Consider the following 16,213-nt stretch of genomic DNA (forward strand, 5'->3'; position numbering starts at 1 on the left):
AGATGTACATTAGCTGAGGAATGAGAAGCTAAACGAATCAGATTCTTTTGGAATTGTATCCCTGCTTTAGGCTATAGAGAGCTTTATTTGAAAACAGCTGACACCAAGAAATGTCTGTAGGTTGTGCCTCAGAGACCTAATTGGGGGACCAATATGAGAAATATAATTCTAGTGAGAATGATTTTGAATTGCCCTATCAATGATAATGAAAATGAGAAGAAAGCAATAGACTGTGTCTTTAAATGTATAGAGCTGTTTCAGTGGATTGTTATGTGTACAAAGCCGAATTTCAGAAAAAAAAAAAAGGGGTAGCTTGCATAGTACACTCACTTAAGGAGTTGGACTGCAAAGTTAAAAGAAAATAGATAAGGCAGTAAAGTATTGTATTTATTTTCTTGAAAGAGAGGCAAGACACATATTTATAGGCTTAAGAAAAGGGACCCATTGCGGTGGTATTAGTGAGAAACAACATTAGACAGATGGATACTCTGGAAGAGATGGGATTCTACAGAAAGGTTATTTTTAAATAAATGAGATACTTCCTCAGAATGCCAAACAATATTAAGATGAAGTGAGATTTACCTCTTTTGTTTTACTAACAGAATTTGCAATGTTTTGGTAATATCCATTTTTTAATCATTGAAAAACATACATGGAAATGTAAACTGTATTTTATGCCTTTTCCACTGGGTGGTGTGTGTGTTCTACAAAAAAAAAAAAAAAAAATGTAAAAATAATTCCTTAACTCTTTTAATATTTGGGCAAATAGATAAAGAGAAATTCCTTTGTTTAAAAGAAGAAACTTGGTATATGATCCAGTAATTATGAATTGAAGAAAATAGTGAAGATATTTAGCATTACTCAGAAGAGTTTCCTTAAGTTATCTAAATAGCAATTATGTTTTGAGAGAGACACTTTTTCTTTCTTTTGTTACTTTTTTCTCTACCTATTTTGGCTTTTTGGACATGGAGCACATTATTTATGTGTATTTGTATCTTGAACATTATATGAATTGTGTTTGAAGTTAATTATGTATGAAAAACAGATATGAAATCTGCATTGTACATATTTTTAATAGATATTGTTTGGGAAATATACTAATAATTACATTATCAGTTATATGTGCTAATAATAATAACTAAATAATACATTTACATAGTCATTCACCAATGTAAGAAATTTTATTGTGTTGAAATGTTTAATTTTTTAGTTATTTTTCAACTTTGATTTCTCTTAGCCAAACTTCTATTAGTTTAATAGGAGATTATCGCTCTGAATTGAAATTTATTGCATCCCAATTTTTAAGCCACAGCATGAATCTCTTGTGCTTTTCTTCCTTGCATATAGCTGAGGGCTGAAGGTGTTTCAGGATCTCAGGGTTTTTTTTTTTTCTTTTAGTTCCCTGACTAAGGGAGGTGACAGTGTTAAACTGTGAGTGATTCTTCTAAGATTCCCATGCTAGTGCAGCATAGAAAGATGCCTACTTCTACAGTGGCCCATTATTTAAAAGCAAAATTTTAAAACATTTTAATATAATTAATATAACATTCTAAGAAAATGATTAATTAGTAATAATTAATGCATTTATTTAGGTATGGTTTCGTCACTTTTGAAACACAAGAAGATGCACAAAAAATTTTACAAGAGGTATGATCTTTTGGTGTATTTAACTTCATTTCTGGAACTTTTGTATTTGAAACTAATCTTTTCAGGGTTCGAATACAGTAATCAATTGCTTTTTTAAAAAGGTTTGCATTGGCATTGGTCTGTAGGAAACTTAATCTGCAGAAGAGCAAATTCCAAAATCATTACGAGTATGGTTGTGAAACTGTAATATAATGTTTCGCTTTATTTACTTCAACTAAGAACTTGGGGATATGTCTTTTGCAAAATGTTAATAGCATTTTGAATGTTTAAAAAACACTACAAATGTGGATTCCAACAGTGAGGTTATCTGAGATGATTTCCCTCCTGTGAAAAACATTATATATACTAAGAATATTCACAGAAAAAGCCTATAGCCAGCAATTCAGTGTGATAACTTTGTTAAGGCAAATATAACATTTAACTTTTTTAGAAAAATGTAGAATTTGAATTATATGTTATTAAAATCATATACAGTCAATTCTTGTTATTTGTGGCAGTTATGTTCTCTGTCATTGCTAGGAACACTGAATTAGCAAATGCTGAACTACTCTTTCTAGGGGAAATACAAGGTAAGGTTCCCAAGAACCTCTGGTCACAATATTGCCATCAACCTATCAATATATAACCTTGTTTTATGTGTTTTTCCATTTAAAGGCATCATATATAACAGATTACTGGTTCATTAACATTGAAACCATGGCCAACAGCACTATAATTCATGCTTGAATTAAGTACATCTAATATATATCTTCTCCATAAGGCCTATGACAGTCTTCTTGTGCTAGCCAGCACTTCAGCAATGCACATGGGGGCCATTTTAAATAGCAAAATCACCAACAAAAAAGCACAAAAATGGAGAAAGCGTGGCACTAAATAGAAAGCTTTCTCTTAGAGTATGAGCACTGGAACAAGAAGAAAGAATATCACCTTATTTGACCTCAGCTGGGAGCATGTGTATCAGGCTACTCAAATTTTCCGCCACTCTGCACATGTCCACTAATAACCTCAAAATTGCCACAAATATTAATTTTAGGATTACAAATAAATTTTGCAAATAGGTAAATTCACGAATACAGAATCCATGAGTAATGAGGATTGACTGTATTACAAATGGGGAATTGCGGTCAGACCCAGATCTATTTCAGTCTGAAGACTGCTCTTTCCCACTATTCCTTGCTGATTTCAAAGAATGTTATAGTCTGAATTTTTGAAATTCTTTCTAACTGGTTTTTCCTTATTTATTTTTTAATAATAGTGCTAAAATAATAAAATAATTTCCTTTTTCTTTATTTTAGGCTGAAAAACTTAATTACAAGGATAAGAAGCTGAACATTGGTCCAGCAATAAGAAAACAACAAGTAGGGATCCCTCGTATGTATTGAAAACTAATGTATTTTAAAATATTTTTGCATGGTTCTTTTTTGAAATATGAGACTTTTCATAGAACTTTATTAAAATATCATGTTTCTTTCATTTAATAGTTATTTTAGCAAAGTTGGTGGAAAAACTGAGTATTTTTTGCCACAAAATAATGTATCTCAATTTTTTTTGGTTGAGAAAAAACTTTATATACATAAAGATGCTTAAGTATATTCTGTGTAGTTATATCATTAAAGGAACAATCTTTCATGATGAAAATATCATTTAAAATAGCAAAAGTAATTAGTAATTTAATAATTTAGACTTACTAATGAGAAAAAATTTAATTAGAAAGTAATTTAAAATTAATCAGAGTAAAAATATTGAAAGTGAAAACATAGAACTAATATCAGAAACTCACTGCATGCTATGTACTGTAACCCAGCCAGGTGTGTCATAATTTTCAGGGGGACAATCCCTAAAGCTTTAGGAATTAGCTAAGTTATGTATCTACTTTCCCCAAATGTCTCTAATGCTTTCAATTCTATTATTCTTTCCTCACTCTTTCTATTTATTAAGTTAGGCATCTTTATAGTTAACTTTTTACCTTTAATATTTATTAAAATTCCAAACAGTCTTTGGCTAGAAGGAGAAATGTGATGTAAAATTAATAACTAACTTATTTTCCCTTGGCCACATCCTAGTGTCTACGGGAATGTTTAAAACATTTGGTAATTATTATGTATAATCTGTTAACAAATTAATAGATTGTATTCATTTGGACTGTTATGCTTTTGACTTAGAAATAATAAATATTCAGTTAATACAGTTGCCACAACTACAACAAAAAAGAGATTGACGTATATTAAGTTTAATTTTGGCTTAGTATCTGTTAATTTAGGAGACAAAATATCCTCAGTAGGTTAATACAAAATGGAATGCACTAAATATGGCAGAATGCTGAATATTTTCAGACTATTGTTGTTACTTGCAAAGATTAAGCTAGAACATGTAGTAACAGTCCTTTAGCCCATTATCACCAGCAATATGTACTAAATAGTAACGTTCATAGTATGATCTACCAGTTGCTGAAATAGAAAATAAATCAGCACTATGCTGAATGCTTTCAAATATACTAATTGTTTTTTCAAAACTACTTAGTGGAAGGGTCAATGTTATGGGTTTTCATTTAATCTTCATAGAACCGCATGACGTATTATTATATCTATTTTTGTAAATAGAAAATTCAATCCCAAAAAGGTAAAGTCATTGTTTTAAAAATGTTTCTGCTGAAATACTCGTAGAGGAGAGTTAATCTTGGCATGTTGTGGTTCCTAACCCACTGCAGCATATTGGAATTGCAAATTTTCTTAAGTCTCACGATTTATGTAAAAACATCATGTATAATTTGCATTCTGTTCCATAATATCATATTGTTTATTTGAATATAAAGATGTTTCCCAAAAACAATTGAATAAAACTGATTCTGTAGGAAGATTACTATGTTCAGCCTCTGCTTTTCATATCTCCTGGTATACCATCCATCCCTTATCCAACTTTGAGAAGTATGGGGTTAAATAGCCTAATGGTGAGTGGGGGCATTAGCCTTCAAATGCAGGACTGTTTGATTCCAAAGTTCTTTTGACTTTTCTGCAAAGAAAAATAGGTATTAAAAGTACATTTACAAATAAGGGATTCTTATCTTAGTTTTTTCTTAGGTCTGTCATTTCTTTCCGTCTCCATTACCAACACCCGAGTCCCAGCTAACCACTTTGTTTACCTTAATTCCTGGAAAATCATCCTAAGTGGTCTCTGTGAATCCAATCTTTCTCCCTTCCAGTCCATCATTCACAAGGAAGCCTGAGTGATCTTTCAAAAGTGCACCTCTTATTGTCTTATGCTCAGCTGATTTTGAGATATTCTTCCCTTTTCTTTCCATGCTTTAGCCATCTAGCCTTCTTTCAGTTCCAGAACATACTATACTCCTGTTCTCAGAATCTAATATACTGTTTTCTTTACCTAGAATGTTCTTTGCCATCCAATTCATTCTTTAGAGCTTAGCTGAAACATCATTTCATCACAAATGTTCCACATATGTGTATATATAGAGATTTTTATATGTTTTATATATATATATATAATAATTGAAATGTTCAGTATCATACCCTATACTGCCTCATGTATTTATCAAAATTGTATTTAATTAATTAATTGTGTAATCAACTAATTACTATCTTCCCTACCAGACCTAACTTCTTTGAGGATACAGACCATCTCATGTCTAATTTTTTTATTTTTTGCTGTATCACTAGGGCCCAGTTCAATGCCTTGAGATAGTATGCACTGAAAATTTATTTATTTAGCAGGTAAAGCATGGTTCATGTTCTTTGAATAATAAACCATTATTGAATAATGAACCATTATCATTATCTTTGAATAATAGTTGAATAACTTTTGGGGGGAATCCATGGACCTCCAGAATTGCATGTAAAATTGTGTTTGACTGTATATATATCTGAGGAAAAGGTCCCTGGTTTTCATCAGATTCTCAAAAAGATCTAATTAAGAACCATTAAAATAAATAATAACAATACTAGATCAAATGCAGTGAAAATATAAAAGCTGAGGAGCAATAGTATTACTTAAAGTGATAGGCCCGTGCTATTTGAAGTGTGGTTTGCAGACAGTATCAGTTCATTGGAAGCTGTCAAAATGCAAACTCTTAGGCCCTGTCCCAGATTTACTGACTCAGAATCTCTGAAGATAAGTCCCTGGAATTTGCATTTTAATAAACAATTTAGGTGATTCTAATTTATGTGAAACTTTGAGAAGCACTGGTACAGGTGGAAGAAGAATTGTCAGTTTCACTAATTTATATAACCTTGCTGGTTAAGACCCTAATCTAATTTGGCTAATTTAACTTTTAAAATCTCCTCCATGACAAAAAAAAATATGTATATTATTTATTGTTTTTTGGTTTGTGGTGGGGGTTTATATAACTTGGCCTGGGAAACGAGATGGGGACCCCAGACTAGCCACATGAAGACTTGAGGTCATGTTTGCAACAGCAGCAGTTGTAGCAAAGGGAGACTAGAGAGAGAATAGATCATAGAAAAGAGAGAGAAAAGAGAGCCATAGCATGAATGAATGTTTGCTGGTAGGATATCCAAATAATTAGTAGGGTGGAACCAAAATGTCTTCAGGAAAGTAGAATCTTCTCCAACTCTACTGCCTCCATCATCTTTGAACTTTCAGAAATAAAAGGTCTAGCCAAGACCTTAGGAACTTTACTATAGTGTATATAGTCTTAAAGTAATTATACATAATTTATATTTGTACAAATAATTACTTTGCTGATGATAATCTAAATTGTTAAGCTCTGTGTAGCATACTGGTGTTGGAATCTGAATTGATACATATTTAGTATTTCTTATTAGCATTGTTTATCTTTTCTTTTAATCATCTTAAACTAAAAGCTTTAAGGTATTGAGTTTAAAAATACATGCTTCAAAGATACTTTGACATAAGGAAGTTTTTTTAAATACCTGTGACATTCCATTTTTACCATAGCTACATAGGTATATTAAGATAAATATTTTTCTGAAGTGCTTAGAAACTACATTTTTAACAGTTAAATTGAACGTTTTAATTATTATTATTTAATCTTTGCTTTAGGTTCTAGTATAATGCCAGCAGCTGGAACAATGTATCTAACAACTTCAACTGGATATCCTTATACTTACCATAATGGTGTTGCTTATTTTCATACTCCAGAGGTAACTTCTGTCCCACCACCTTGGCCTGTAAGTAATTTCATTTAAAAAGGATTTCTACCTATTACTCATTGATTTTTTTAATGTTTGTTTTATTTCTGAAATATTTCAACCACAGATAATTACAAATAATAACACACGTCAACTAAATTTAATAGACATCAACATTTTGCAACATTTACTTAAGTTCTTAAAATGGGGAGTAAAGTAAGACAGCTTCAGGTCAGTTTTCCTTACCTTCTTTCCTGTTCAGAAGTAAGCAGAATATCTTTCCTATTCATTTCATATATTTTTACTACAAATATATGTATTCATAAATGACATCTAGTATTGTTTTAGTGGTTTTTAAACACTGTATAAATAATCTGGTTTTTACACTCAGCATTATATTTTTGAGATCAAACCATGTTTATCTCTTTTTAGATTATATCACATTGATCCTTGTATATGTAGTTCACCTATTTTAATATTTTATAATATTGTATGAGTGTATTACAATTTTTTATATTCCTCTATTGATGGACATTTTAAGTTTTTTCTACAAACAAGGTTACATTGAATACCCAGATCTTGTATGTATTATGTGAGGGTTTTTCTGGGTGGGGCAGTGGTTTTCTAAGGTTTTACTTATTATATAAATTATCTCTGAATTTTTTTGAAATATTATGAAAACAGTCACTCATTTTTAAGTTGATATCTGAAGTTTATTATAAGTTTAAATAGTTTAGGAATATTGTATATTGTAGGTTTATATATTTTCATCAAAACTTTGTATCTGTAGATTTAGCTTACTTAATAGTGGAAAGTGTCTGCTCTATAACTCAGTTAACAAAGCCGGTCAACCAAATAAAACTACTGAATAAAACTTGCTTTTAGAAAATTCCGACTTTATTTTTAAACTCAAATAAATGATTTAATATGTATCCATGTGACCATCGGCTAATTTAAGTTTGTTCCCTAGATGAAATAAGTATCATCTCCCCTTTAATACTTCTTATGCAAGCTCTTTCTACTTTGCCTTCTCTCATTTCTCAGGGCATTGCCCTCTTGAGTTGTATATCTGTTTGATGCCCTGTTGGTATTTACATTCCTGAACAAAGCATTATAGCAAGATCCAGAAGGAGAGAGAAATATACCTTTCTTTAGGGAAGGAAAAAGGTGATGGTGAAAGGAGAGATTTTAAAAGAAGAATACATATTACACAGACACAGTCACAGGCAGATCACATCAGAAAGCAGTACATATGAAGTTTAGAATATGAAAATTCGTACTCTTAAAGTTATTCATGCCCATGTATTTATTACTGGAAAATTTTTGTACTTCCCTAATGTACCTTGGCCTAGGCTAGGATATATACATAGAATTTCACATTCATGAAATATGCATATCTTTGACTAGATGTTGCCAAAGAGCTTTTGAAAGTGTACATTCTAGCCAACAGTTTATGACAGCCCCATTTTTCCATAATCTGCCAACCCTTAAAATTACCAGATTTTTTAATTTATGTCAATATTATTTTATGCAGTAGTATTTTGTTTTACTTTTATTTGCCTAACTTGTAGTAATATTGAACATATTTTCATGTATTTATTGGCCATTCTACTTTCTTCTATGAACTGCCTGTTCATATCCATTGTCCATTTTTCTGTTGGGGTGATTTGTTTTTATCTTGAGTTCGTTACATGAATTTTGTGGGTTGCCAATATCTTCTTCCAATTTGTGGCTTGTTCATTAACTCTTTTTGATTTTTTTCTCATGAAAATTTTATGATTTTTTTGGTCTTTTTTTACAAGAATTTTTTCTTCTTTTTTTATTTTTTATTTTTTCTTATACTTTAAGTTCTAGAGTATATGTGTACAACGTGCAGGTCTGATACATAGGTATACATTTGCTGCAAAAACTCATCATTTACATTAGGTATTTCTCCTAATGCTATCCCTCCCCCAGCCTCCCACCCCCCAACAGGCCCTGGGGTGTGATGTTCCCCACCCTGTGTCCGAGTGTTTTCATTGTTCAATTCCCACCTATGAGTGAGAACATGCGGTGTTTGGTTTTCTGTCTTTGTGATAGTTTGCTGAGAATGATAGTTTCCAGCTTCATCCATGTCCCTGCAAAGGACATGAATTCATCCTTTTTTATGACTGTATAGTATTCATTGGTGTATATGTGCCACATTTTCTTAATCCAGTCTATCACTGATGGACATTTGGGCTGGTTCCAAGTCTTTGCTATTGTGAATAGTGCCACAATAAACGTATATGTGCATGTGTCTTTATAGTAGCATGATTTATAATTCTTTGGGTATATATGCAGTAATGGGATTGCTGAGTCAAATGGTATTTCTAGTTCTAGATCCTTGAGGAATCGCCACACTGTCTTCCACAATGGTTGAACTAGTTTACACTCCCACCAACAGTGTAAAAGCATTCCTATTTCTCCACATCCTCTCCAGCATCTATTGTTTCCTGACTTTTTAATGATTGCCATCCTAACGGGCATGAGGGTATCTCATTGTGGTTTTGATTTGCATTTTCTGATGACCAGTGGTGATGAGTATTTTTTCATGTGTCTGTTGGCTGCATAAATGTCTTCTTTTGAGAAGTTTCTGTTCATGTTCTTTGCCCACTTTTTGATGGGATCGTTTGTTTTTTTCTTGTAAATTTGTTTGAGTTTTTCTTTCTTTTTTTCTTTTCTTTTTTCTTGTAAATTTGTAGAATCTAGATATTAGCCCTTTGTCAGATGGGTAGACTGCAAAAATTTTCTCCCATTCTGTAGGTTGCCTGTTCATTCTGATGGCAGTTTTTTTTTTGCTGTGCAGAAGTTCTTTAGTGTAATTATATCCCATTTGTCAATTTTGGCTTTTGTTGCCATTGCTTTCGTGTTTTAGTTATGAAGTCCTTGCCCATGCCTATGTCCTGAATAGTATTGCCTAGGTTTTCTTCTAGGGTTTTTATGGTTTTAGGTCTAACATTTAAGTCTTTAATCTATCTTGAATTAATTTTTGTGTAAGGTGTAAGGAAGGGATCCAGTTTCAGCTTTCTACACATGGCTAGCCAGTTTTCCCAGCACCATTTATTAAATAGGGAATCCTTTTCTCATTGCTTGTTTTTGTCAGGTTTGTCAAAGAGCAGATGGTTGTAGATGTATGGTGTTATTTCTGAGGCCTCTGTTCTGTTCCATTGGTCTATATCTCTGTTTTGGCACCCATACCATGCTGTTTTGGTTACTGTAGCCTTGTAGTATAGTTTGATGTCAGGTAGCGTGATGCCTCCAGCTTTGTTCTTTTCACTTAGGATTGTCTTGGCAATGCAGGCTCTTTTTTGGTTCCATATGAACTTTAAAGTAGTTTTCTCCAATTCTGTGAAGAAAGTCTTTAGGAGCTTGATGGGGTTGGTATTGAATCTATAAATTACTTTGGGCAGTGTGGCCATTTTCATGATATTGATTCTTCCTATCCATGAGCATGGAATGTTCTTCCATTTGTTTGTGTCCTCTCTTATTTCCTTGAGCAGTGATGTGTAGTTCTCCTTGAAGAGGTCCTTCAAATCCCTTGTAAGTTGGATTCCTAGGTAGTTTATTCTCTTTGTAGCAATTGTGAATGGGAGTTCACTCACGATTTGGCTCTCTGTTTGTCTGTTGTTGGTGTATAGGAATGCTTGTGATTTTTGCACATTGATTTTGTATCCTGAGACTTTGCTGAAGTTGCTTATCAGCTTAAGGAGATTTTGGGCTGAGACGATGGAGTTTTCTAAATATACGATCATGTCATCTGCAAACAGGGACAACTTGACTTCCTCTTTTCCTCATTGAATACCCTTTATTTCTTTTCTTGCCTGATTGCCCTGGCCAGAACTTCCAATACTATGTTGAACAAGAGTGGTGAGAGAGGGCTCTACGCAAAAAAAACTAGAAAATCTAGAAGAAATGGATAAATTCCTGGACACATACACCCTCCCAAGACTAAACCAGGAAGAAGTTGAATCTCTGAATAGACCAATAACAAGATCTGAAATTGAGGCAATAATTAATAGCCTACCAACCAAAAAAAGTCCAGGACCAGACGGATTCACAGCCGAATTCTACCAGAGGTAAAAGAGGAGTTGGTACCATTCCTTCTGAAGCTATTTCAATCAATAGATAAAGAGGGAATGCTCCCTAACTGATTTTATGAGGCCAGCATCATCCTGATACCAAAGCCTGGCAGAGACACAACAAAAAAAGAGAATTTTAGACCAATATCCCTGATAAACATCAGTGCAAAAATCCTCAATAAAATACTGGCAAACTGAACCCAGCAGCACATCAAAAAGCTTATCCACCACGATCAAGTCGGTTTCATCCCTGGGATGCAAGGCTGGTTCAACATACGCAAATCAATAAACGTAATCCATCACATAAACAGAACCAACGACAAACCCCACATGATTAATTTCAGTAAAAGCAGAAGAGGCCTTCGACAAAATTCAACAGCCCTTCGTGCTAAAAACTGTCAATAAACTAGATATTGATGGAATGTATCTCAAAATAATAAGAGCTATTTATGACAAACCCACAGCCAGCATCATACTGGATGGGCAAAATATGGACACATTCCCTTTGAAAACTGGCACAAGATTTTTTCATCTTTTTTAGTTTTTGGGTTTTTTTACTACAAGAATATATTCTATTTTTTTATTTTTAAAGCTATAGTATTGCCACTTTTTACTTCTGGATCTCAAATCTTGAATTTATGTATTGACTAATCCATCTATTTCCTACTATTTTGAAATTAATCTTCTGCCAAATACTAAGTTTCCGTGTGTGTGGGTCTTTTTTCTGCTATTTTGTTCCATTGGTGTATTTGTTCACCTTGCCCAGTTCTAATTATTTTGACTTTATAATGAATCTTGAAATCTTAAAGTACATTGTTCTTCTTCAGGAGTCTCTCATCTATCCTTATGTCTTTGTGTTAATAGGTATACATTTTGTAATTCAGCTTGTTTAGTTCAGTGAAAAACCCTTGTTTTTCTACTAGAATTGCATTAAATAGTGTGAATAACTTGGGACATTTCAGTATTTTAAAATACTGAATCTTCCCATCCATGAGCATGATACATCTCTCCATTTATTTGTCTTATTTTACTTCTATCCATAAAAAAGTTTTCTTTCTCCGTAAAAAAGCTTGACACATCTTTTGTTGAACTTATTCTTAGTAGACTATAGTTTTGTCGCTTTGATGAATGCTGTTTTTTAAATAACATTTCCTAGAAGATTGGAGCTGGTGTATAGTAATGCTCTTGATTTTTCAATATTGATATTCTATCAGTAACCCTGCCAAACTCTCATTTACACCATTATTTATGATTCAGTATACTTCTATTTCTTTCACTTCTTTTTTTCCTGGAGTTTTTGCACTGACAGTGTCTCTGCTACAGTATTGATGTAGTGAATACATCATGACCTTGTTCTTGAAAAGGAGCAAATTCAGTGATTCACTATTAAGCTTTACATGTATGCACGTATATACATATGCATGTATATATGCACGCATATACATACGCATGTATATATGCACGTATATACATATGTATATAGACACACACACATGCGCATACTTTGTAAGTGGGAAGATACTCTTAACCAGACTTTCTCAATCTTAGCACTGTTGACATTTTGAGCCAGATGATTTCTTTGTTGTGAAGGACTGTCCTGTGCACTGTAGGATGTTTAGAAGTATCCCTAGGTTCCCCATAGTTATGACAATCAAAAATGTCTTCCCAACATTGCCGGATGTTCCCTAGAGGACAAAATCACTCATGGTTGAGAATTACTGCCCTAAATCAATTAAGGAAGCTATTTTCTACTATGTTTGCTAAGAGTTTTTAATCATAAAAAGGTATGGAATTTTAACAAACGCATTTTCTGTCTCTGTTGAAATTACCATTTTTTCCTCCTTTAATCTATTAATATAGTGAATTACATTATTATTTTCTAATGTTAATCTATGATACAGTTTTATTAGCATACCATAGTCTGTGAATTGTACAAAACTATGATACTTTTCCTCAGTTTTGGGGGTGCAAACATTAAAACAAAACAATATAAGTTAGATCCCACATTATACATTGAATTTTAATTGCTATATTAGAGCCAGTTTTACTATCTGGCAATATAACTTGCCTGTTTTATTGACAATCTGGTTTTAAGTAATCTGTTTTGGGGCTTACTCTTTCACTTTGAATAATCAAGTGTTACCTCTACTTTTTTTACACACGGATTTTTCGCTTATAAGTTTGTCAAACTATTAACTCATTTAAATGTCAAATTACTAAAATAAAAATAAAATATCTTTGCTTTAATTATAGGTATAACAAAGGAATAGAACATTGATTATTTGTAACTAGTGGGAAAATTAGATATGGCTATTCATTCAGTTGTAAATACTATTATAAACATTAACTGTTTCCTGCTGGTCCTCACAATGGAAACGGGCAGCGTCACACTAAGTCTTGCTGTCATTTTCCTCTAAGTTTTCTCTTAGAACTATATTTTTATAATCTTTGGAGGTGGTACATTTCAGACTAAAAGCAACTTTTCTGGTGGTTGTTTTAGCATTACTATGGAAATGAAACCACGTGGAAGTAGAAATGTTGTGATGATTTTAATAAATAGACTTAGTAGAGTCGGTAATAATATCAATAAGGGGTAGAAAAATAACATTTCTAATCATAAACCAGAAGTTGACTGGGTTTAGGTAATAATTTGAGATAAATTTTATTGTGAGCTATTTTAAAGGCTTCTGCCTAATTTTTCTTTTTCCATCCTCTTATAGTCACGTTCTGTATGTAGCTCCCCTGTGATGGTAGCTCAGCCCATTTATCAGCAACCTGCATATCACTACCAGGTAAACATAAATTATAGTTAAAATTCTCTCTGAAACTTTCAGTCCTTTCTTAGCTAACTTTCATTTATTTCTCTCATGCAACTACTTTACTAATTACAAAGAGATACTTCATTAGAGAAATGTGAATCAAAACCACAATGATATACCATCTCACACCAGTCAGAATGGCTATTACTAAAAAGTCAAAAATAGCAGATGCTGGCAAGGTTACAGAGAACAGGAACACTTATGCACCATTGGTTGGAGTGTAAATTAGTTCAACCATTGTGGAAAGCAGTATGGAGATTTCTCAAAGAACTAAAAGCAGAACTACCATTAGACCCATTACTGGGTATATACCCAGAGGAATATAAATCATTCTACCATAAAGACATATGCATGCGAATGTTCATTGCAGCAGTATTCACAATAGCAAAGACATGGAATGCCTATCAATGACAGATAGATAAAGAAAATGTGGTACATATACACCAAGGAATATTTTGCAGCCATAAAAAACAATGAGATCATATCTTTTGCAGGGACGTGGATGGAGCTGGAGGCTATTATCCTTAGCAAACTGACACAGGAACAGAAAACCAAATACCACATGTTCTCACTTAGAAGTGTGAGCTAAATGATGAGAACTCATGAACACAAAGAAGGGAACAGTAGACACTGTGGTCTACTTGAGGGTGGAGGGTGGGAGGAGGGAGAAGAGCAGAAAAGATAACTATTGGGTACTGGGCTATGAAATAATTTGTGCAACAAACTCCTGTGACACGAGTTTACCTATGTAACAAACCTTCACATGTATCCCTGAACCTAAAATAAAAGTTTTAAAAATAAATAAAATAAATGATTAGTTAGAAAATAAAAAATAAAAAAGAGTTAATCCTTGGTAGTGTTTTTTTCTTTTTAAATTTTTTTTCATTGACAAATGATAATTATACCTATTCATGGGGTATGTAGTGATGTTTTGATACATATAATATGGTGATCAAATCAGAGTAATTAGCATATCCATCACCTCAAACATGAATCATTTATTTGTGTTGGGAGCATTCAATAGCCTCCTTCTAGCTATTTGAAACTATGTATTATTGTTAACTATAGTCATCCTATAGTGGTATAGAACATTAGAACTTATTCCTCCCATCTAGCTGTAATTTTAGGGGTGTTTGGGATTTTTTGTTTATTTTTTTTAATTTTTATTTCCACAGGTTTGTGGGGAACAGATAGTATTTGGTTACATGAGTAAGTTCTTTAATGGTGATTTGTGAGATTTTTGATGCACCCATCACCCGAGAAGTATACACTGAACACAATTTGTAGTCTTTTATCCCTTACCCCCTTCCCGCCCCTTCTTCCTAAGTCCTCAAAGTCCACTGTATCATTCCTATGCCTTCTCATCCTCATAGCTTAGCTCCCACTTATGAGTGAGAACATAGGATGTTTGGTTTTCCATTCCTGAGGTAGCTGTAATTTTGTATCCTTTCACAAATCTCTCCCTATTCCTCCTTTCCCTCTATCCTTCTCAGCCCCCGGTATTCTTTTTACTTCTATGAGATCAATTTATTTTTATTTATTTATTTTTTGTAGCACATGGTACTCTTTATTGTGACGCTCAGTGGAAAACATCTGTAAACCAGCTTACTGTAGTGATGACAGTTGCAACTCATGCTAAGGCACTTTTATCATATAAAAAATGGATTAGGGTAGGAGTTACATTCATTTCTTTTTGACAGCAATGGGACCTGAATTCAGAGCTTTGTAGGCATATGCAACTTTTACATCACTTCATGATTTGCGAGTTTGTTTCCTTTAAAAAAAAAATGCCTTCTTGCCATATGTAAGTCTAAATGCTGCATATACAAAAACAGGAATACAAGTTGAATTGAGCAACCAGTGTAGACCAGCAGAGGATAAGCTACTCTCTTGTAAACATTGCTTGAAAAGCAGTTGAAAAGACTTGGAATTTTATCACTTATTACAAGAAAGAGGGGGAAAATAAAACTTTTTTATTTCAAAAATATCTGTGCAGGTGACAGATTTTTGAGATCAGTGTTTTTTGGCTTCCACATATGCATGAGAACATGTGTTGTTTAACTTTCTGTTCCTGGCTTATTTCATTTAACATAATGACCTCCAGTTCCATCCATGCTGCCATGAATGATAGGATTTTATTCTTTTTTATAGCCAAATAGTATTCCGTCATGTATATATATGCCACATTTTCTTTATTCATCTGTTGTTGGACACCTAGGTTGATTTCATATTTTGGCTATTGTGAATAATGCTGTAATAAACATGAGGGTGCAGATGTCTCTCTGAATCAATGATTTCCTTTTCTCCAAATAAATTCCGCATAGTGGGATTACCAGATCATATGGTAGTTCTACTTGTAGTTTTTTCAGGGACCTCCATACTGTTCTCCACAGTGGTTATACTAGTTTGCATTCCTACTAACAATGTAGAAGAGTTTCCTTTTCTCTACATCCTCACCAGCCTTTGTTATTTTCTCTTTTTGACAATAACCATCCTAACTGGGGTAGATAATACCTCATTGTGG

General features: G+C 33.0%; 1 protein-coding gene across 5 annotated transcripts in view; it reads left to right on the plus strand.

The window, feature by feature from the left end:
• The window catches only part of BOLL (boule homolog, RNA binding protein), a 60,412-nt gene that overhangs the window by 7,726 nt on the left and 36,473 nt on the right, over positions 1 to 16,213 (plus strand). For 4 of the 5 annotated variants that reach the window (XM_050750738.1, XM_050750739.1, XM_050750740.1 and 1 more), the window contains exons 4-7: positions 1,593 to 1,647; positions 2,943 to 3,018; positions 6,682 to 6,809; positions 13,591 to 13,662. In XM_050750738.1, coding sequence (XP_050606695.1) covers positions 1,593 to 1,647; positions 2,943 to 3,018; positions 6,682 to 6,809; positions 13,591 to 13,662 — 331 coding nt within the window. The remainder of the gene's footprint in view (positions 1 to 1,592; positions 1,648 to 2,942; positions 3,019 to 6,681; positions 6,810 to 13,590; positions 13,663 to 16,213) is intronic. The other variant, XM_050750743.1, reaches the window with a different exon arrangement.

Source organism: Macaca thibetana, chromosome 12 (genome assembly GCF_024542745.1).
Source record: "Macaca thibetana thibetana isolate TM-01 chromosome 12, ASM2454274v1, whole genome shotgun sequence".
In the NCBI taxonomy this organism is placed as follows: domain Eukaryota; kingdom Metazoa; phylum Chordata; class Mammalia; order Primates; family Cercopithecidae; genus Macaca; species Macaca thibetana.